This window comes from Alligator sinensis, unplaced genomic scaffold (genome assembly GCF_000455745.1).
Source record: "Alligator sinensis unplaced genomic scaffold, ASM45574v1 scaffold360_3, whole genome shotgun sequence".
Lineage (NCBI taxonomy): Eukaryota > Metazoa > Chordata > Crocodylia > Alligatoridae > Alligator > Alligator sinensis.
Window position 1 is genome coordinate 573,704 of NW_005841977.1, and position 22,408 is coordinate 596,111.

Genomic DNA, 22,408 nt, shown 5'->3' on the forward strand with positions numbered 1-22,408 from the left:
CACGGGGAACGAATTTGCATACCGGTGGCGGGAACTCTTTTGCACCGTGCATTCCTCTTGCAACTCGAGCAATGCACTCTGCAAAAGAAGTTGCAGAAAAGGCGGGAAACTCGTCCCTGCACCGGGGTTTCCTCTTGCTACAGGAAACTCTCCCGTGCAATGCTCTGCAACTTGGTGGGGATAATTCTGGTGCCAAAGCGCACACACAATCATGCCTTTTGGGTCATGACAGCTGCCACTGCCACCACTGCTTCTCCTCGCCATATGCCGAAACTTGCTGATTCCACTGAGCGCTATAGCAAAACTGGCTGAGCACTCAGTGGAATCGGGTATGAATTTTAAATGAGCGCTATAGCGAAATAGCGCTAACTGAAACCACATTAAGCAGGGGTTGCCTGTATAGACAATGGATTAATGGCACGTTATAACCTTCCTAGCATCTGATACCCCAGGTAATCTCTCCACGATTTACCAGCTACATTTTATCATGAAGTCACCATTGCCCTCCCCCCCACACCTGTTTCTCACCCATTGTCTCTCACCCCCTTTGACCTGCACTGTCACACATTTACATTTTCACTGACCTGCATTCTTGCATGCTGGTGTCTGACTTCTTTCCCATCCAGAAAGAGCACAAAACAACTGCAGACACCCCCTCTGCCTGAAGAAGGGTGTTTGTACCTGAAAGCTTGCGAAGAAGAATTCTTCCAACTATTTTCATTGATCTCAGATATCAGAGATATCTGATATCTGATAAAAGATATCAGATTTGCCTATTTGAGATGAAGTTTAGGAAAAGAGAATAAAACAAGCCAAAACAAACAAACCCATTCCTTCCCCTAAGGTAGCACAAACTTATTAAACCAAAGAAAATAACATAACAACTTTCCTTTTTCACATCAGCCAGGTGACTGATAGCTTTGCTATCTGTATGTGCACTGTCTCCAGGACCCTCAGTGAAACTGTTGTCTTGTGTACTTTTAGGACAGCTATTCCAAAAACTAGCACTCCACATATGTAGCATATTAATGAGCACATGGTTTAAATATTGCTGATCAGATCCACTTCTAATAGGCCTGGGTGACTGAGACATTTTTCTTTCACCAGTAGCCAAAGGTTTCAAGCAGTTTTGCATCCTGGGTGTTATTACTTTTAAATCCCTGCAGATGGGTCATCTTTCAAACCACTTTACTTCACGCACTCTTGAGCATGGCCTTCTGAAACAACATGAGCCAATGGACTTGGGTGTCAAAGAAATGTGATAGATTACAACAAACTGAACAGTTTCCAAGGCTCCCATCTATCATGCAGCTGCTTTTATCACTCATGCACTGAGACTAAAGCAAAGGATTATGACATGTACCCTTCCTGTTCTCCATGTCTTTCTCTTTCTTACTAATTGAACTTAAGACTTGTACTAAAATTGCAGACTCATTGATCCAGGCTCATTAATAGAACAAGGTTGTTTTTCTCCCATGTTTTTTCTATTGAGCTACATCTGTTCTTATTCTGCTACAGTAGCAACAAATACTGCCTAATGCAGGGGCAGGCAGTTATTTCAGGCAGAGGGCCACTTACTGAGTTTTGGCAAGCCATTGAGGGCTGCATGACAGGCAGCCAGGGGCAGATAAATATTAACTATCTAAATTTTTTAGGACCAGATAGAATGGCTTGGCAGTCTGCACCCGGCCCACGGGCCGTATTTTGCCCACCCCTGGCCTAATGGGACTGAGTGTTGCACAGAAAAGCTCTAAGCATACATCCCATACTGACATAAGGTGGAGGGCAAGATAGGTGAAGGGAGGTAAAATTATTTCACCATGAGCTAGAGTCTGAAGTAGATCTCAGATGTTCTGACGTCAACTTTAGAGACCACATTAGGGGCTTGACCTTTCCTTTTTGATACCACCTCGTTTGACTCCTAGGCTGCTTCCCCTTTTTTTTTTTGACAGTGTAATGGTTTTTTTTGTTACCTCAACTATGCAAAGCAATAACAAAAGTTGTACTTTCTGGCAATGAAAACATGAGTTATTGCTTTAAAAAAACACCCTATCTCAAAAAGGGTGGCAGAGGTTGAGGGCAGAACTTTTTGAGCTCAAAATAAATTAAAGACTGGGGCAGATACAGTGGAAACTTTTTCTTAAAGAAAAAGATGCATGAAGAAATACTTCAGTGTGTTATGATAGTTAGACATAAAGACAAAGAGGTTTTTAGATCCAAGAACAGCAATAGAAAAACATTGAGCACTGAGGAATAAAGAAATGATTATAGATGCGTCAACATTATCCCAAATTATATCAGGCTTTGTTCTGATTATTTTGGAACAGTTTGAAGGTATTTTTCAGATGGTCAAATGGGTAGGATGAAAATAACCTTAAAAATATGCAGCCCTATGCTGACATCACTTGCAGAGTTTGTTCAATTTTTCTTTTGAAAACTGAATTCCATTGTAGGTGTTTGGATTCATTTCTGGATCAGCAAAGGAACTGCATAACGATGTGCTTCAGCAGCCGGGCAGGATCATAGAAATGGGGGTAGTCTCATGATACAGTGGTTCCTAAACTTGGAGTCACGACCCCATCTGGGGTTGCAGCGATAAAAAATGGGGTGGTAAAGACAATCACAGATTTTTCTCCTTTAAAGGAGAAAAAAGCAGGAAATGGCAGGTTCCCCTTGCAGGCTGGCAGAGCTCCAGCCTGCAAGGGGCTGCTTGGGGCTGGGTGGAGCGGGAGGAGGGCGATCAGGCAGGGGGTGCCACATGCATGTGCACACGCTCATGTGCATGTGGCAGCCAGGCAATGTGGAGAGCAGCTCCTGCAGCACCCTCTGGGTAAGTCTGTGTGGGGGTGTCTGGGGATGATGCCCAGCCGGGCCAGTGCATGGGACCTGAGGCCGGGGCAGGAATGTGGGGTCCAGCTGGGGGAGAAGGATGGAGCCACAGGCAGCTTGTCCAGAGGGCAAAGGGCGGGGCTGGCTTCCCTGCCAGGTTGGCTCTGCGCTGCAGCATCAGGGTCCACCCGCTCTGGCTCCCTGCCATTGCGTGCAGTCCTGGGGAGGGAGGCATGGTGGGGCACGTGCCCCCTAGATTTGTGCTCAGAGCACCCTGCCCTGCTGCCCTCCCCCAGAGTAGGCTCTGCCCTCTCTTGAGGCAGTCTTTGTGGGTGCCACTAGTGACACTGCAGTAAAGAAGTCCATTGCTTTGTTTCCAGAAGGATTTTCCAACCACATCAATTTTGTGATATAAACATGCTGCTTTGAGGGCAGTGCTTGGGGCAGCTTCAGTCTCTTGGTGCAAAGAGGGAAGCTCCCCCTCATACCTCCAAAAAGCAGGACTGTTTGTGTAAAGGAAGTAGGCCCCTGCCACACAAAGTGGAATTGGAGGGGGATTGATCTTCCTGGTTGCTGCACAATATTGCAGACACTTAGAGATAATGGAGTGGTCTGAGGCACTATGATCATCACTAGTTCATGGAAGATTGACTACTGCTGTTTTTTCACCCTTGGAGTTTTTCCCTCATGGCTTATTTTCTGCTTTGTACCAGCTGGTGGACATTGGTGAAAGCCCGTTAGTGCTTTATAGATGCACTCTCTGTCTTTTGGCTTATGATGCTAGTGTGACTCTGAAACAGGTTTCTCTCGCTTTATGCGGGTTCTGTATGTGTGAATTTACTCTTATGCAATGACCCTTTTTATACCAAAAGTTCATTATATGTAAGGTACATTCATGCTTATGAGATTGGTGTGGTGAAAGCCCGCAGTCAGATGCTTTGTGCGATGCATTGTGGTAGTAATGCACACCAAAATATAGTCTTCTGTGGATCTGTGCTCCTCATTCGTTGTCTGTGACACGTGTTTCTGTAGTTGCCATCTCCATTATGATAGTGCCCTGTGCTTGTGTGTACTGTCTGCTGTTGGTGAGTACCAAAATTGTCTTGTAAAAGTGGTAGAAATGGGTTTGGGGGTCAGTACGGTTGAGGTCTTGGAACATATCCCTATTTGTTGCATTGTAAAGTGGGTTCCCTTTATGTGAATTCGAGTTATACGCTGTTTTCCAAGAATGCATGCACAGCATAAAGCGAGGGAAACCTGTATTCGCTTAACTGTGATAACGTGAGCTCAGGATTATTTTCCTTGTCAAGGCATCCATTCTACTGTGTGCTGCACTTTAATGATGTGACTGAACTCTATACGTGTGCATGCTCCCGACTGTGGGAAGAGGGTGCTTATTTTCCTTTCCTTGCACAAGTTCATGCATGAATTGATTTCCTTGAGGACACACCTGAGGTGGGGCTACAGCAGGGTAGAAAAATATAAAGTCATGAGCAAAACTGATGATATTTGCCTAGTTATTGGTGTTCTGTATGAAGATAATTTGGAACAATAGGCTTTTGCCATAATATTCTTCTAGCAAAATGTAATTTTTATATTGAACATAGCTTGAGGTAACTATAAGCTTCTAATGGAGATAGGGCACAATTTTTTTCCCTTGATTTTACTACATAAGATCAAACTTCATTCTACAACTGGATTTACCTTGAATAGCTACAGAGAGATGAAAAGCGTTCCAAGGTCTTGTCTATATTAGGGCTTAACATCCATATAGCCATTTCCATGTAAAGACATACAGTGAAGACAAAGATAAAGTAGCAGAAATTTTTACGCAGTTTCACACGTTTCTCTTTCTTTTCTCTCTCTCAATTTCATTAAGCTCAGCCGCATAGGAAAAATTTGACAGATTACATTTTCTGAACTCCATTGTGGACTCTAAAGTGTCCTTTAACATATCAGTTTCAACCCTGTCTTTTGTGGTTTTCATTTCCAAGGGCTGTACAAATAGTTTTGTTTCCTCATGGTTACCAGAAAATGCTCTTGCATCATTGCTACAAAACTGTCCTTTTTTTTTCTTTTTGCCCACTGAAAACTCATCTCAGGTTAGGAAAAAAGTAAGCAGCCCTTTCAAAGACAGCAGCACCTGTTTTTCTGATGAAGTCAGAAGTTCTGCATGTGCTACAAACCCACCAGAATATAAAATATGTTTTGAGGTGTTGCATTCCTTTAACTGCCATTGAGATCAGCTGAGGGACTGTAGATTAGGGGTGACCAACCTGTGCTACGTGTGCTACTGGCAGCCTTTGTGGCTAGGGACAGACATTCAAAAAGCCTGTGCCTGAATTGATTCACTCTTTGCAGGTTAGTTTAAGCTGTGAAGATAAACTGATTAATAACTGGACAGACATTCTCTGTTAAATCAGGAAATGCAGGCACGTGCCTGCAGTGGCTGAGGCCAGAAGCCAGGAGGTGCTAGAGCGTGCCTGGCAGCTGTTGCCAAAGGGGAGGGAGGAGAGACACCCTCCAAGGCTCTCACCCCTTCCTGCCATGGCCAGGCCCCAGCTGGGGCTAGCAGGACACACAGGATGCCAGCCACCAGCCTGGGGTGGGGAAGAGAGGGGGCAGGAGCTGCTGCCAGACTGAGGAGTGGGGATGGGGAAAAAAGTCCTTTCTCTGAAGAAAGCACGTATTGAACACAGCAATTTACAAAGCATACAGCAGGTACTACCAAAATCTTTGCCTAAGCTAAGATACACCCCAGTAAAACACAGCATACACAACTTAGTCTAAGTTAAAATGTAAAGCAGGAAGACGAGAGAAAGCCTTGCTTAAGTCTCACAAATCCTGAGGGCAGAGTGTCTCCTTACAGCCAGGCATTCAGAAAGGCTTTGTTTAGATTTTTCAGGTTCTGCTTTATAACGTAAATGTAACTCTCTGCATTCTTTGGTCTGCAACTTCCCTTAGCTCCATCTCCAGCACATATGTGTGATGATTGTCAGGTCTTTGCCAACACTTCCCACCTCTCAGTCTGGTCCTGCAGGTCTTAGCTTTGGGCTCACAGGTGCAGGTTTTGGATCTGCACACAGGGAACTATCTTGCCTCTCCCCTGCTCCAGGACCTTTGTGGAATTAATCCCCTCCCTGGCTGCAGGCAAGCTGGACAGAGGGAGGAATTAACTCCATCTCTGCCTAGCTGCAGGAAAGCCGTGGAGGTGTGGCCGGCAAACCCCAGCTGTGGTCTGCACAATTGGCCAGCGGAGAGGAGAAGGGACAGAGAGAGGAATTTGCCTCAGGGGCCATGGCAGGCCAGCGCCTGGCCATGCCCCAGCCCAGCTGTCTGGAGCACAGCCCAGCCCAGAGAGCATGCTGGGATGCTGGGGGTCTCTGATTTAACATAAACCAGCAAGGGGTCTGAGACAGACATTGCATAAACCAGTTTGAGCCACATCAGTTAAGTCTGATGCTACATTCAACCAGGTTTATCTCAAACCAATTTCAACCACTTTCACGCTGGTTTATGTGCACTGTATGTCTGTTCTGTTACAGGTTTAAACCAAATGTTGATCACTTAAACTGATTTATGTGTAATGTCTGTCCCTAGTCTGTGTGTGGCATGCAGGAGATTGGAGAGGAGACAGGCAGCACAGCAGCAGGTTGGGGAAGAAGCAGAAACAGAGCAGCGGATCAGGCAGGGGAAGGAAATAAGCTTGGCATTCGGGGAGGGTGCAGGGCTAATTTGTGGCACGCTTGCCAAAAGGTTGGGCCATGCTGCTGTAGATCATCAGCACCTAGGAAATGAGACCACTTTCACCTAGGCCCCTAATATTGAACTTGGTGGTTAACCAGACAATTTTAGCTTAAGCATGTGTGCTGAATGTGTAAAACTAACCTTTCTCCAGGGACTCACTTGGCATGTTTCTTTTATTTTAAAGAGTTCATTAAAAGAATTATTACAGATCTTATCTCTTCTGAAAATTAGCATCATAGTCTAAAGATTAAATAAACATTTAAACAGAATTCTACTGTTTGTCTATAATTGTAACAATATAGCTCTTTCCTTTTGTCCTAAGATAAGTTACAAGGTGCCGGTGATTGCAGCACTGCTAGATGGTCTCATGTAGCAACTGTTCAGTGATATTGACACTGTTTTCATTGGCCTGCAATAATATGCCAGGAGTGTGGGTTTAGCCATATGGATAATGAGGACAGTTCCTACAAGCTAGTTAATTTTCAAGAGGTACGTTAAACATTATCATGTTGTCCTAGCGTTCCCGCATAATAAATTGGCCCGTGCTCTTCGGAAGCTTTGTTTAATATTAAACAGGGTTGCAACAGCATCTGTCTAATTGCCTACCATAATATAAATGCTAGGGCTTTTTCTGATAAACTCTCCTGCAGCAATAAAGATAAGATAGTGTGGTTCCTTTGACTTGGGTGGTAAGCATTAACTAACAGATGGCATACTGCGTCCCACCTTGGGATTCCTTCTCTGAAAACAATAGGAAGACCAAACTCCATGTTCACAAGGACCTATTAGTCCCTTTACTGTCACTTACCCCCATTGGACATTGTTCTTAATTATCCGTCTACACCCTTTGTGTATTTGCTGTGTGCCATACATGCTTCTGTAGTAGATCCCTGCTAGCGATACGAGCCTATAGGTGATCGATATGCTGCTTATGTGGATAAAGGTATTTGAACATTCATCAGCTAAACTCCTTGAGCAGAAACCATCTTTTTTTGCCCTGTTTTGTTCAGCGTCTACCCCAGTAGGATTCTGATCTATGACTGGGAACATTTTGAGGCTGCTGTAATATAAATAATACACAATGCTTTGCATACCATCTCTCACTGCTGCAGTCTTTGTTGCTCCCACTCAGTGACAACCTTGGACTTGTGGGGTAATTGTGATCTTCTGGTTCACTTCTCCCTCACTTGTGTAGTATGAAGCATGAATTACAGCACCTGTGGAAAGGTCGTGAGAATTGGGTCTGGAGGCATCAGCCCAGCAGCAACTCATCAGGCCTCATCAACCTCCAACTGGATGTTTTTTTCTTGACTTGTGTTTTGGACAGCAATGGTATTTGACAAAGCTCTCAAGCATTTCTTATTGATGCGGAAGGTGGGGTTACAGTGCCCTAGAAATCCTCGGTGATCTGTGTAAGCTAAAAAGGTTTGCTTTTTAGGACCCAAAGCTTGAGGAATGTGCAGAAACTGCCCAGCATCTGTCTGCGGTACCTTTTTGAAATGCAGAAAGCATGCTAATTTTAAATACCTCTCCAAAGGTCAACATAACCTAAGACATAAATTCACCAGCCTTTGAAACGAGATGAAGTTTCAGATGCGGTAGGAGAACAGAGTGACTTGCTGTAGGGAATGTGGCTCTCTGTTGGACGTTTAATTTTATGTTAGTGCAGCATATCTATCGCTACAAAATGGGTGTGTGGAAATACTGAATTCAGTGCTATTTCTTCTATAATTTCACTGCGGATTCTTTGCTGAAAAAGTCTTGTAACTCCAGCCCTTTCTTTGATTTCCTGAGTTTATTACCCAGTGCTGTAAAGCCCTCTGTACTAACTTAAACCTTCTGAGCGTGTAGGAGATAAATAGAAGTGTTATTTTGATTAGGGCAACAAAGAAGTAAGATGATTATACTGAGATAAGGCAGGGTAGGTTTTATGGCCCTTTTGCATAATCTCACTTAGGCACCTACCATATTGTTCTGATTTTCAGTCAGCGCTGCAAATATGCTGACCTCTCATTTGCAGGATTATTTTGAGGACGAACAGCTTTTTTCCCCCTGAATGTTAGTTGATAACTAAGATTAACGCTTTGAATTGCTAGTATCCTTAGAAGATCCCACAGGAGATTCACATGGCCAAGGAAAGGTTCCCAAAGGGTCACCTGCACTAAAAATATGAAAATAAAACTGCACCCAAAAGATTTCTGATTTAGTATTATTACTGCATGCACAAAAACACTGTAGGTACAAACATCAAGTATATCAGGGGCCTGAGTATAGGTTGACCCTGCACATAAAAAAGAGTGCGACTTACTTGGTTCTTTTGGAGGGAAAAAAGATTTATAATCAGAACACCACAGCATATGGCTTTTACCACTGTAGTATCTCTGTCTAATGCATTTAGCCTCACAACATGCCATGAGGCAGGGCAGGGGCTACAGTCCTCATTGTACAGATGGGGATCTCAGGCACAAAGTTACCCAGGAAATCTGGGATGGTACAAGGAACTGAACGTGGCTCTCCAGTATCTTAGGCTAGCGCGCTGCGCATCGGAGTATCGCTTGTTGTTCTTAGAATAACATTTTTAGTTTAGAGTGCGACTTCAAAAGCTTCAACAAAGGTGGTGCACAGAACTATAAGGGCCTATAAAGTAATTACAAACATTGATGGCTTTCCATCCTCTGTGGCTGTACTAATGCGAGCAGACAGAGATAATGAGCTGTGTTAGTCTGAAGTCAGTCAGAAGGCAGGGAAGAGAGGCACCTTATAGACTAAATCAGAGATCCATAAGCTTTTATGAGCCCAAGCTCACTTCATCAGATGCTGTCAAAGGACATGTCTTGTGAAAGGGCATGACTGTTCTGTGCATTTCCTTTCATAGCAGCTGATGAAGTGAGCTCAGGCTCATGAAATCTTGTGCAAGTCTGATTTAGTTGGTCTATAAGGTGCATCTCTACCCATATTTCTAGTCCTTTGATGTTTGAAATGAAGTATAAAAAGAGAGGAAGGGTTTCCTGTGTTCTAAAAAAATTAATAGAAATTGAGAAAGGGAAAAGGACCGATTAATGAACAAGAGTGATTAGGATTCACATTGTTCTGTTGAATATTCCAAGACCCCTTTCAAAACCTGAAACCACAACCAAGATCAACAGCTGCAGCCTTTTTGTTGTGTAAGCTGTGCCTCTTGTGGCTCAGGGGAAATCGTTTCATTCAAAATGGTAGCTGACAGGTGTTCATGTTAAGAGAAGACAACATTATAAACTATTCATTTGTTTCCATCTAGAGGGATTCCTATTGTGTACTCACAATATGCTTTCCTGTTTTTTAAAAATAAAATAAAATAAAAAAGAAACCCAACCCATGGCCTATGGTTCCTCTTTGGCAGGCTTCAATGAAAGAAGCATTTGAAGTGGATGGCTCTGTAATTGCTTTTCCGTCCTTTGCGCTGATGTAGCGGCCACTCCCCTATCATTGTGTTGTTTCTTTTAAAAGTTGTGAGATAAGTACATGTGAAGTCATTGTGTTGCTGCTTTTAAAAGTTGTGAGATAAGTACATGTGAAGAAAATGTCATGGGAGGATAAATCTCAAAACTGGTTGTCCTCATTCTCAGTCTTTTAATACGTTCTACCTTCATCACTGGTGCACTAGGAAAGCTGATACTAGCAATTGCACCAAAAGCTGGGAATGGAGCAGGGGATTGGAGTGGGAAAAAAGAGTGAAACTAAATTGAGTCCCTGAGTGAAACTAAATTGAGGCTGGTGTATTGTATTTCAATTGGATTCAATTTTTTTATAATTTTAGAAAATATAAATCAGGGGATTATAGACATAGGGTTTATCTGTACATGGAAGCTATTGCAAAATAAGTTAGGATATGTCTTTACAGTGAGATAGCTATTTTATACAGTCTCCCTGGGCAAACAAGTCTTATTCTGCAGAGAGGGTACTGTTCTGTGGCTTTCAAAGTGAACTAGAACATTGAGTACAGACAAGTATGTCCACATGGGTAACTAGGGTACAGTAACTGTTGCTGAATAGCTGCTATCCAAGACTGTTTTCTTATATAGTTAAGCCCTGGCTATTTAAGACTAGTTTGGAAATATTTTTGCCAGTCTCAAGGTGGGTGGTATCACTTGGGTTTGGCTGCAGCGAATCTGTGTCCCAAATGTATTTTAAAGATGGTAGATGTCCAAGTACAGCTTATGAGTAAGAATGTTGAAGTTGTCTGGCCTGTGTCCGCAACTGCATTTTTACACATTGGCCAATGCTCATTGTATCAGGTGCCCTTTTTCCCTGCTAAGAAACCAAAACCACATTCTCTCTGCTGCAAAATAATTTACAATAGTTGCTGCTGAATGCATGCAGTACCACCCAGGTTAAAACCATTGGAGCAGTGCCTAAAGCAGCTATCTTCTATATTTGGTCTTTTTTGAGGAAGAAGAAAACAAAGTTCTTTCTTGGGAGCGCAACTTAAAATACTTAAGGACAATGGGATCAGTCCTTTACACAAGCACAATTCCTTATGAAGCATTGCCTGAATAAGCATGGCAGGGTCTGACCTAATTGGAAATAGAAGAAAATTTCAGTTAATGTATGCAGATGAAAAGCTGAACCCCTTTTAAGTGTGGCACTGCTGAAGGTGTATGCAGCATGCACCAATAGACACAACTGATAGTAGATTGCAGATCAAGTGTGCCGAGGCGCAATAGCATGTTAATGGATTTTAAACAAAGTGTAGCATTCTTTCCTCCTGATCTCACAGATGGCCATGTTATTCCCACTGACGTTAATGGTAAAATTTCCACTGACATTGCTGGGGTAGGTGTGGCCCTGAATTCCTAGCAGTGTGGCCAATGCAGAGTATTCACCGGTTCAGAGCAGTGACTGCCACATGTACTGGTGAGAAAAAAGGAAAAGGAACCTTACCTGGCAGGGGAGATATCATGATCAACAGGTTTTCCCAGGGTGAGGCCTGTCCATTGCACTTTGGGCAGGCAGGCTGACCCCTGTGAGTAATATGGGAAACTTGACTAAATAATTTTGTGGTAGTGGGGGTGTTTGTACCCTGGCTTGCTCCCTCAGCCTTTTGACTATGCGGCATCTGAACTCCCAGTGCCTTTAGGCTGGGGGCCTGCATGTAGGATGCCCGCCACGGATTTGGGGAGTATCTGAAGTCCCAGACTGATGGGTCTGGGAGGGAGGATACTTGCCCGGTGGTAGAACCACACAGACTTGAACTATTGAGCTTGGCTCAGTCGATTTGGAATTGAGAAGTAATTCAGCCTTAAGCCAAAAAAAAAACCCAACCCACCTTTGTTTAGTGGTGCCTTTTGCCTCAATCCTTGTTTGAGAATTAAATGTCCTATAGAGACATCTCTAGCAACAATGGGATCTTTATGTCTTTGGACCGCCATTTTCTGCTGTGGGCTTCTCACTTTGATTTGTTATCCTGTTTTCTTCCTCTTTACCATTCCCCATTTTTTGCACCCAGAAGGCCAGTTCCTGTCTGCTACCCCCAGCCACCTACAGTTATTGTGCACAAAGAGTGGTCATTCACAATGTGAGGGAGACTCCCAAGGTGTCAAGACCCTGCCTGTCATGTTTTCACTTGTGCAGAGGTGTTGTGCTTGCAGATCTCCCGAACTGAGTTTTTAGCATCTTCTGGTGTCCTTCGGAAAACAAAGGCAATGAGTGAATATTTCCATGATGCTCTTCCTGTCACGAGGAAAAGCGGTAGGTTCTAAACAGTGAGGAAACAGCTTGAGGGAAAATCCACAATATTTTTAAGCTTTATATATATATATATATATATATATATGAAAATATTTCAAATTGATTGTGTTTGTGTGAAGCTTTTATATTTAATACTTTTTCATTGAATATGCAAGCATTTTTCCTTCCATTCCCTTTTGCATCTCACCTTCTGTATTTAAAAAGGTACATGGAATATTTGTTACAGCTACTAAAACAATAAAAGGGTCATGACAGAAAGAATGGAAAATTTTGTAGTGAAGTTTTAATAATTAGTTTGAACCGTGGCAATGCCAAGGGACCTGTCAAGGCCTATGACCCCATGTGACTATGTTGTACATACGCAGAACAAAAAGGCAGTTCCTGGTCCAAAGAACTTATGGCAGGAGAGATGCAGCCTGTTTCCACCTCTCCCACAGACTCACATGATTAACTTTCATCTCTCTACTCTTGCTGAAATCAGTGTCAAAACTCCTGTTGCCTTAATGCTGTCCATAAATGGTCTCCATGTACTGATTTGCGACATGTGGGTGGTGATAGTTCTACGGGAAATGATTTGCTGTGAGTCTGAAAACCCACAGTTGTTGCTTGTAAAGGTTTTTGAGAATCTTAAACATGAAGCACTGGTAAAAATGCCAAGTTTTGTTTTTTATTATATGAAAATCACATTTTCTCCTTTGTGCTCCATTTTATCATGAGTAAAATATTGCTCGCTTAGTTTCATAAGCACAATGAACTTGCTTAGGTTAAACGCATTTTAACATTGCTGTTGCTATCTCCTTTTGCAGATACTGGTCATCAGACTCGTTCTGTGTCCAACAGATCTTACTACACCTTGCCCAACAGTAGCCATGAGAGGCGCTCATTTTTTGCCATCACAGAGCCACCACGTTTCCATTCCCAAGCCAAAGGCAAGAATGTCCGTCTGGATGCCCACTCCCGCAAGGCCACCCGGAGGAATAGCTTCTGCAATGGGGTCACTTTCACCAACCGGCCCATCCATCTCTATGAGAAAGTGCGACTCAAGTTAGTGGCCGTGCACCATGGGTGGAGCGGCGCACTGCGCTTCGGCTTCACTATTCACGACCCATCACAGATGAGCTCTGATGAGATACCAAAATACGCCTGCCCAGACCTGGTGACCCGACCTGGATATTGGGCTAAAGCTTTGCCAGAGAGGTTTGCAGTGAGGGACAACATCTTGGCTTTCTGGGTTGACCGTCATGGGAGAGTCTTCTACAGTGTCAACAACGAGGAGCCTATATTGTTTCACTGTGGCATTAAAGTCTCTGGGCCTCTCTGGGCACTCATAGATGTCTATGGAATTACCCATGAGGTGCAAATACTAGGTGGGTATATATCTGCTTACATTTGCTTCATGGTTTTGGGCCTATAGATTTCTTTTCCTCTGAATTCAGCTGCTGGATCAGGGAGGATCCTAGCTCTGCTCAGTGTCCCACGACTAGACTTAAAAATGCATAATCATGTGTCTCTTGCTACGTACTTCAGAATAACCATTTCCCTATTGGTAGCTGAAGGGACACAAGGAGTTCTGGTCTGGAGAAGGCAGCAATGGGTGTAATACAGTAGACTACACCTGGTCTAAAGTAGTATAACCCCTGCAGGTTTGGGGGCTCTTACCAGTCTAGTTCTACATGTCTCAAGTAATCCGGTTTCTACTACTCCTTGAGAAATGAACTGACATCTAGAAACATGCCGTGGCTCGTTCTGTAACTCCTTGCCCTGTACCTCCAAATTCAGTCTGAATTTACCAACTTCACCTTGTCATTCATAGATTTCGTAGCTCTATGGATTGTAAGGCCAGATAGGGCCTTTATTATCTTATATCTGACTTGCATAACACCAGGGAAAGGAAGCCCACATGAACTTCGTTTATGAAGTACAGACCCTTGTAATGCATATGGATGGCATTTTGTGTTTCCTAGTAAACGCTCGACCCTTAGTTAAGTAAATTCAATATAACCTCATTATAATGCACCCTGTTTATAACAACCCCCTACTCTTAACAATCCCAGCAACTGAAACCCATCATCTGCTGCATTACTATGATGCAGTAAACCGATTAACCGTAGTATACCAAACTTCCTTTTTGAATAAACTTTTCTCCTGATCCCATGGGGATTCTTTATAATGAAGCTGTACTGAATACAACTTTCATTCAAGATCTTTAACCATTTAGGACCAAGATGGCATTTCCTTCAGAAATTTGATTGTATCATTTCATTCTGTTCCCAATTCTGTTTTAAGCCAGCCTAGGAGATGGTTTGTGCTCACCGATACTGAACCAGGCAGGATACTAGGTATCAACATTGCAAGTAGAGTTTTCATTTTAAAGGCACGCAAATCCATTATCCCTCCTGCTGGACAGAGCTAATCCATCAAGCCTGGTGTGCCATGTCTTATAGCACATCTAGCTGCTACACTGTACCTGTGTGAAGTAGGATGTTGCCTTTAGAGTAGTGTGGCTTGGGGAGTGAAGAGACCATGCCAATTGAATCAAGCTTCCTCTGTTCATGTTTCAGCCCTCCAGTTGCCATCTGTACAGTGAAGCGCTATGACTCATCCTCCCAGTGTATCCTATTCCCCTTTCCCAGCCCCTGGTCTGAAACTGCAGTTTGTATCTTTTATCTCCTCTGAGGGCCACTTAGAGCCTCTCACGGTACATTCCTGCGCTATCAAGAGTTTTTTAGAAAGTACCGCACCTAGGCATGAGAGAATCCAGCTTCCAAGCTTATCAGGAAGGGGACAGCGGTGTCGTCATACTCGAGAGTTTGGAAACCTTTCTAAGCTTTGGGTTACTCCACTGCCCTTTTAAATGATTCTCTTTAGAAAAAAGATTTAAGGTCATGTTGCTTTTGATTTATCCTCTCATCCATCTGTGCTACAGGTGATTGTTTGGTTCAGTAAACTCACCTAGATTTACAATTCAACAAGCTTTGCTTGCAAGCCAGAGCTGACTTATCTTTGCCCTTACAAATAGGGACATTCCCATATGTTTACAAAGCACTGGATGTTGATACTGGATGATGTAGTCTGCTAGTTGAAGTGTTCTGAGAACATTAACCTAATACTCATGTGTTTCCCGGCTGTTTCTGGCCTATCTGCAGTAGGGGCTTTGCATCCCTCCCCCGACTTGCATTACTGAAAAGTTGAGCTTTACCAAGTCACTGAATTCAGCTGTGACTGCAGATTTGTTTTGGAAGGAAGACTGTGTGAAGGTTTTCTCCTTCCAGTTGCTGGAAAAGAACAACTGCAAAAGAAGATGAATTAGTTTCAATTAGAATATTAAACAAACCTCCTTAGAAGTTTGCATCTGGTGTCTTGCATTCGAAAACTTGTTTAACTTTATCCCAAGTGCATAGTTTGTCCAATAAAAGTTACCATCCTAAGAAATCTTTGCTTCTCAATGTTTCTGGATCATTGTGCTACAGCATCACTCCTAAACTACCTCTGATGTTTAAGCACTTGAGATTTAAGCAAACTTGGGGAGAGTGTATTTCAAACAAGTATGCACTGATATTGGAATGGACTTAACATGCTTATAAAATCTCCTTTGCCTGCCATGATCCTGCCCTGCAGATTGCCATATTTAGGCTTAAAAGCCATGGCTACTTTTTTACTAAGAAAGTGTCAATGACTTTGTATTGAATAGACACCAAAGTGCATCCTTCTATTTGGCTGAAGCAATTAGTTTATGAGATATGTATCATGGAGGGAGATCACTGTCTGTCAGACACTGGTTATCGTACAGCAAATAATGCTAACAGGAAAATAGCACTTTGTACAGTGGTACTGCATGCTCTGTTGGCATCAGACACATTGTTAAGCATTAGCATTAGCTCATCCCTTAATTGTAGCTACTATCCAATCAAATGCCTTTGACAATAGTGAAAGAATTTCAAATATATTGGGCAATATTGTATTCCTAACCAGAACAAGCACTAGCAAAACCCTTTCTTTTTCTAACGCTGCACATTCTTCACTGATTCTGTCTTGCTCTGCTTTAAGCATATAGAGCCACACGGTGCCTTTGCCAGCCAGGTGCTAAATTCTATTCCCAATTCTAGCATCCACTCCCAATAGGTGATGATGGACAGCCTTCTTTCCAAAGTGCTGAGCATATGCAGCTCCCACTGACTTCATGTGGAGTTATTGGTGTCCCGTACTTCAGACAACTTCTCTGTGCCTTTGTTTCCTCTTTTACAGAAAAGGAATAACAGTGTTGGAGTGGGCTTGGAGGTTAAATTCAGTGTGTTTATTGATCCTTGGATTACTAGTGCTGTAAAACATAGGGTGCTGTTTATAATGTATGAAAGGCTGTGATTGTCCTACACATGGTATTGTGCTTAATTCTTCCCATTATAAAAAGTTGCTCTAAGTTTGGTGTCAGATGCCAAAGGGAGAATATAGGAAAGTTTTATCTCAGTTCTGCTCGTCAGCTTGTCTTCCAGCGCACCATGTCGCTTTGTTTTTATTCTTCAGGTGTTTTTTAACCAGAGCTACTAATTTTATTGGCTTTACCTTTGAAAACACCAGTAATAGGGGAGAGCTGGGAAAATGGCCCAAATATAGAAGCAGCTGCAGCCCCTCCATGAAATACATCCGCCACTGTTGGTATCCTGAAACTCTGAAGTGTCCTTCACTCTGTATCAGAGTGCTACTTATCACCAGATTCCCTGTCCCTTCTCAAAGCAGCTGGTTCAAGTCATTAAGATTACACTTGAGGCTTTTCTTATTTGGGTACTCAAATAAATCATCCATCTAAGATGAGGCATCCTGTCCTTTTCAACCACTGAACTAGTTCATGTGTTTTGCCTTCTTTGGTAAAAGCTCAGTGGGATCTTCTTAAGCAAAAGACAGTGCTGAGGTTGCTGCTTCACCCTTCTCCATCTTGGAGAATGAGTTGAATTATGCTTTGCTCATGCTCTCAGGATTCCTTCTGCGTCAGATTTAGTCTGGAGTTTAATATAATTGCTTAAGAATCACATGGGCAGTAGAGACTAACATTGGACTGAGGTGCAAATCTAATTTTGAGTCTAAGTCTTGACTATCTGTGGCTGCCCAAATCATTCCTCCAATTTTTGCTAAATGTAGCAAGTAGCTTTCATTGCCAGTACTTCATAGGAATGTACCTAGCTTATCAACTTTGCATGCAGTCTGGGTGCCTAGTTTAATAAACATGGGCTATCAGTTACAGGTAGTTGTCTTGTTAAGACATTAGGAAATGTGAAGTACTTTCATGAAAAAACTGTTGCTTGCTATGTCAATTTTAACAGACTTATAACAAGATCCTTTTAATGCACATGTGTATATCAGTTACAAGGAAATGGATGGTAAAGTGAATATATTCTAGATGCATCTAGATGCCTCCTTTGCCATCATCCTTGTTTGCATTATATTTACAGGCAGGACATTGAGAAATGTCTGTCTAAAGCAGATAGAATTGGAGAAACCTATTTAATGGAGTCATTTCAAAGCCTTTCATATCAAAGCTGAATATCTGTTTTGCTGGGTTTTGCATTTTTCTCTGTTTCTACCAGTGCAAGCACTTTCTGCTTAAATTAGTAAGATATATAACACTTGCTGCTCTTGCGATAACCCAAGGATGCAACCATGCAGCTGATGTTTCATTTCTCTGGCTGATGGTGGGTGTTGATGAGGTGAGGATTTTTTGTGCTGTCTTTGGCTGGGTCAATTGTATAGCTGGGAGAGTCATTGGATAAGCTTCTGGGCATCTGAGGAAGGGCACAGGGGCGCCTATACGTGTGCAGCAAGTAATTACAGCGTGCTGGAGCATGCTTGATTGAGTCTGCTAAAGCATAGTAATTACCGCACTTCTGCAGACTTCAGTGTCACATATATCAATGTCTCTGCACTAAAAAGTGGTGGCAGGGGTAGTATAACTAAAGCTCATTTTAAAAGCTTTAGTTAAAGTGCCCCCACCACCATTTTTCAGTGCAGGGACACTGATCCATGTGACACTCTGAGTGCTTTAATTAGAGCGGCTCTTAGCGCTGCCCTAATTATAGTCCCCCCTCTCCTATCCCCCCATACACATGTTCCTGGAGCACGTGTATAAATGCCCTTGATTCCTAAAATCTTGTCCAACAGCTGTCCCAACTATACAGTTCATCCAATAAAAGATAGCACAGAACACCCTTGCCTGTCATACATTTCCTGGACCCTCATGGCCACAACACCACTCCAGCCCTACTCCAACATGTTGATACTACTACTTAAAATAAAAAAAAAAAAGACTGAATGCGATCTGGTTTTCCTGTTCATGATCTGTGTGCAGAAGTCCGTCTGAGAGTTAGCTTCAGACACAGCAGGGGAAACTAAAAGAGGAAGCATCTACTTGGTGAAAGAGTGCAGTTTGAACTTGAATCTAATGGAGTTTTTCATTGTGATTGTCTCACAGATAGCTTGTTTGCAGAGACCATGACCTCCACCCGTCTCAATAGTGCACGACTCAGCACTTGCCTTCCGCAGAGCAACCACGATTCAGCCAACTTCAACAACAATGAACTGGAGAATAACCAAGTGGTGGCCAAAATTGCAAATCTGAACTTGAGCCGGGTACCAGGGCTCTCAACAGATAATCACATAATCCCCTGTTGCCCGAACAGACGGCAGCGTGCTCAGGGTGTACCTACCTTCTTGGATACAGATATCCGTTTCCATCCCACCCGTGGGCCTGACATCACATTTTCTCAGGACCGGATGGTAGCATGCACCAATTGGCAGGAAAGCAATAGGACCCTGGTGTTTTCTGACCGGCCTTTGCACATTGGTGAAAGCCTCTTTGTGGAAGTGGGACACTTAGGGATGCCATATTATGGGGCCTTCTCATTTGGCATCACTTCATGTGATCCAGGTACTTTACGGACAAATGAGCTCCCGGCAGATCCAGACTTTCTCTTGGACCGCAAGGAGTACTGGGTGGTTTACCAAGCATTCCCAGTCCTCAACAGCGGCGATGTCCTCAGTTTCATGGTTTTGCCAAATGGAGAAGTGCACCACGGGATGAATGGAGTCAGCCGAGGGATGCTGATGTGCGTAGACACTTCACAATCCCTCTGGATGTTTTTCACAATCCATGGTGTAATCAACCAGCTCAAGATATTGGGTAAGTACAGCCTGAAAAATAATACACAGGACTGTTCTTGATTTGTTAGATACTTAGGGTCAGGCTGCAGTCTCATTGCCTATGTTGCTGACGTAGGTGTCAATAGAATTTCTTGAATGAGTAAAGCAAGAAGAGTAAAGCAAAGAACTTCTTGAATGTAAGCAAGCAGCTTATTGTCTAGCCCTAGTGAAAACACTTGGCTCTGTGAAGCATGTAATAGGATGGGTCCTTATTATGAATGAAAGGAGAAACAATGAGTGCAACATTGGCGTATGCTTCACGTGTAAGCTCACGATTCAGATTGTTTGGCCTGTATCTATGCTACAGCAAGAATGGGTTTTTTCCTTTTAATAAATTACTTAAGAAAATAAAAAGCAACTTTATGACTCTACTAGTCCTACCAGTAGTATTAAACTCCTAACTCCTTTACATCGATGGATTTTTTTGAAGGCTTTAATTTTGTGGACATCATGCTGCTGTTCAGCAGTTTCTCCCACGTTGCGGTAACCCAATAACCAGATGTCACATTTTAAACCATGGCTACTGAATTAGTGCAGTTTTTCCTAGAGAAGGATACTGTCAGAAAAGGACCTCTGAATTTGCCTCTCTGCTCTGTTGGTGACTTTTCTGGTCCACTCAATTTAAAGCAAGGGTCTTTGCTTAATGGTCAGTGCTGCTCACTTACTCTTTCTTCTGAAAATGTGGCTTTGGTGTCCCTGCCACATGCCCTTTGCCATAAGCAGCAGTGGTGATTCTGGAACCAGATTATTAGGTTGCTATAATCCTCTCACTGTTTTGTGTCTTGCTTGAAAAGAAAGCCTGTCTCAGAGACAGCTTGTTCCTTGTTAGATTGGGATTGTGGCAAAGTGGCCAAGTACACTGGGAGCAAGCACTATGCCCAGAAGAGAGAAGAACTTAAATGGATTTAAATATTGCATAGGAATTTTAGCACACATGGTTGCTTGAGATAGCAGGGAACTAGATTCAGTGTCTCATGTGTTCCTTCCAGTGCCATATCTTTAAATAAATTAAAATTGCTAAGCAACAAGAGTGAACTCATGGGCTGAAGCTCATTTACAAAGAGAGATGTGCTGTGTAGCCAGTTTTGAAGAAAACACTGTCATTGCTGAGAAGTTTTGACTCCTGTTCAGGGAACATTGATGTCTAGGTGTCCGTTGTCTCTGTGGCTGACTGAATTCTTATGAACTTATAGGCACTGTGCAGTCCAGCCCTGTGACTGTCTCTCCCTCAGGATCCCCTGGAGGCTCACAGTATGACAGTGACTCAGATATAGCCTTCAGTGTGAACAGGTCGTCATCTGCTTCGGAGTCATCGCTAGGTAAGGGCGTACCACACTAGTCAAGAAACAGCCAGGCGGTTGTCTTGCCTACCTTGGGAATCACCTGCTGTCTGAGGCTTTTACTCTGAGCGGGTGGGAGTCTGGATTGCCTAAGGCTGTTTACTGCTGCATTATGCATTAGTGGTAGTAGGTGACTGTCTACTGATTAATAGAGGAGAATGCAAAACCCTAAAGGAGCAGGCACATGACACATTTACTGTTGAGTGAACTGACTTCACTCAAACTGGAGCAGACGCATAAAGCACAGCCTTACACCAAAGTTAAGTCCCTCCACTTGGATAATATTACCTGTAAACTGGTGTAAGTTACACCTGTGTACTGGGTGTAGGTTCACTCTTCCAGTCAATGTGGGTGCCTGTATATGTGCTGCGGGGCTGCTTTGGCATGCTGTAATTACAGTGCATCAGAGCAGGCTTAATTAATTGAGTCTGCTGGAGAGTAGTAATTACTACTACTCCAGCCAGCCTCTGGCATCTCATGTATCAGTGTCCCTGCACTTCAAAATGGTGGTGGGTGCACTTTAACTAAAGCTCACTGAACGCTAATACACGAGACTCTGCAGCGCTTTAATTAGAGCACCCCTCCCGCCCCCACCCCCTGACCTACCTCCAGAGCACATATAAAACTGCCCTTTAGTTCCAGGGGAGCCATTTGCCAATGCAGACTGGCTTCCCTGCCACCTCGTGACCAGATGCTGTAATGGTCACTATGGTGGGCATTCAGCTTGGGTGGACAGGTCATGCATTTGCTCCTTACAATGGAGATTATATATTATTAGAGGTGCGCGGACATATCGATTGCATATCAAATCAGCACTGATAACAGGAAAATTAACATTATTGGCAGTTAGCATGTTTTAGCTGGTAATGTCACTGATAAATGCTACATGTATGTATGTAGCTGCAGCATGCGCACAGCCAGGAATGTAGCCCAGCAGCTTGGAGAGCAGCTCCTGGCTCATAAGTCTGTGGGGGGGAACGAGTGTAGAGAAGCAAAGGGGCATGGGGGAGCAGATCGAGGCCCCCAGAGTGAGGAAGGGGATGGAGCTGGGGCAGAGGCATAGGACCCCGGGGCCAGGAGTGGGATAGAGCCACAGGCGACTCATCCAGGGGGCACTGTGGGGTGGAGAGGTAGGGCGGCTCCCTGCCGCTGTGTGCGCCCCTGTGGGAGGCATGAGGGGCATATGCCCCTTAGATTTGTGCATAGTGTGAGGGTGGAGAGCTTAGAGCTGCCCACTACCGCCTTGGGGCCAGGGGCTGTGCCAGCCTCTTCGCAGCAGGGGGCTGGGCCAGGGCTGCACTCAGGGCAGGTGGGGGCAAGGTGCAGGGTAGGTGGTTGGTGGCTCTGGGAGGCATGGCTATGGGGGGGCTACAGGGAATTTTTTGGTGGCAGTAGGGCCCCAAGCCTTCCCTAGTGCCACCTCTGCCCAGGGTACTGCACTCTGCTACCTTTCCCTCCGGAGCCCTGGTGCCCTGAACATGTGATCCTGGTGCCCTGAACAGGGACGGCGCTAGGAGGGGTTGCGGGGCTATAGCCACCCCAAAATTCCCTATAGCCCCCTCTGCAGCCACTGCTCC

The 22,408-nt window shown here is 43.7% G+C and overlaps 1 protein-coding gene and 1 pseudogene across 5 annotated transcripts in view; both read left to right on the forward strand.

Annotated features, from left to right (window-relative positions):
* The window catches only part of NEURL1B (neuralized E3 ubiquitin protein ligase 1B), a 173,193-nt gene that overhangs the window by 144,950 nt on the left and 5,835 nt on the right, over window positions 1-22,408 (forward strand). The window contains exons 1-5 of one of the 5 annotated variants that reach the window (XM_025200857.1): window positions 6,513-7,065; window positions 7,772-7,908; window positions 13,110-13,670; window positions 18,764-19,471; window positions 20,685-20,810. In XM_025200857.1, the coding sequence (XP_025056642.1) occupies window positions 7,773-7,908; window positions 13,110-13,670; window positions 18,764-19,471; window positions 20,685-20,810 (1,531 nt within the window). In that variant the 5' untranslated portion in view covers window positions 6,513-7,065; window position 7,772. Of the gene's footprint in view, window positions 1-6,512; window positions 7,066-7,771; window positions 7,909-12,061; window positions 12,304-13,109; window positions 13,671-18,763; window positions 19,472-20,684; window positions 20,811-22,408 lie in introns of those variants that run through there. The other 4 variants (XM_025200859.1, XM_025200860.1, XM_025200858.1 and 1 more) reach the window with 4 other exon arrangements.
* Window positions 11,489-11,639, forward strand: LOC112549851 (annotated as a pseudogene).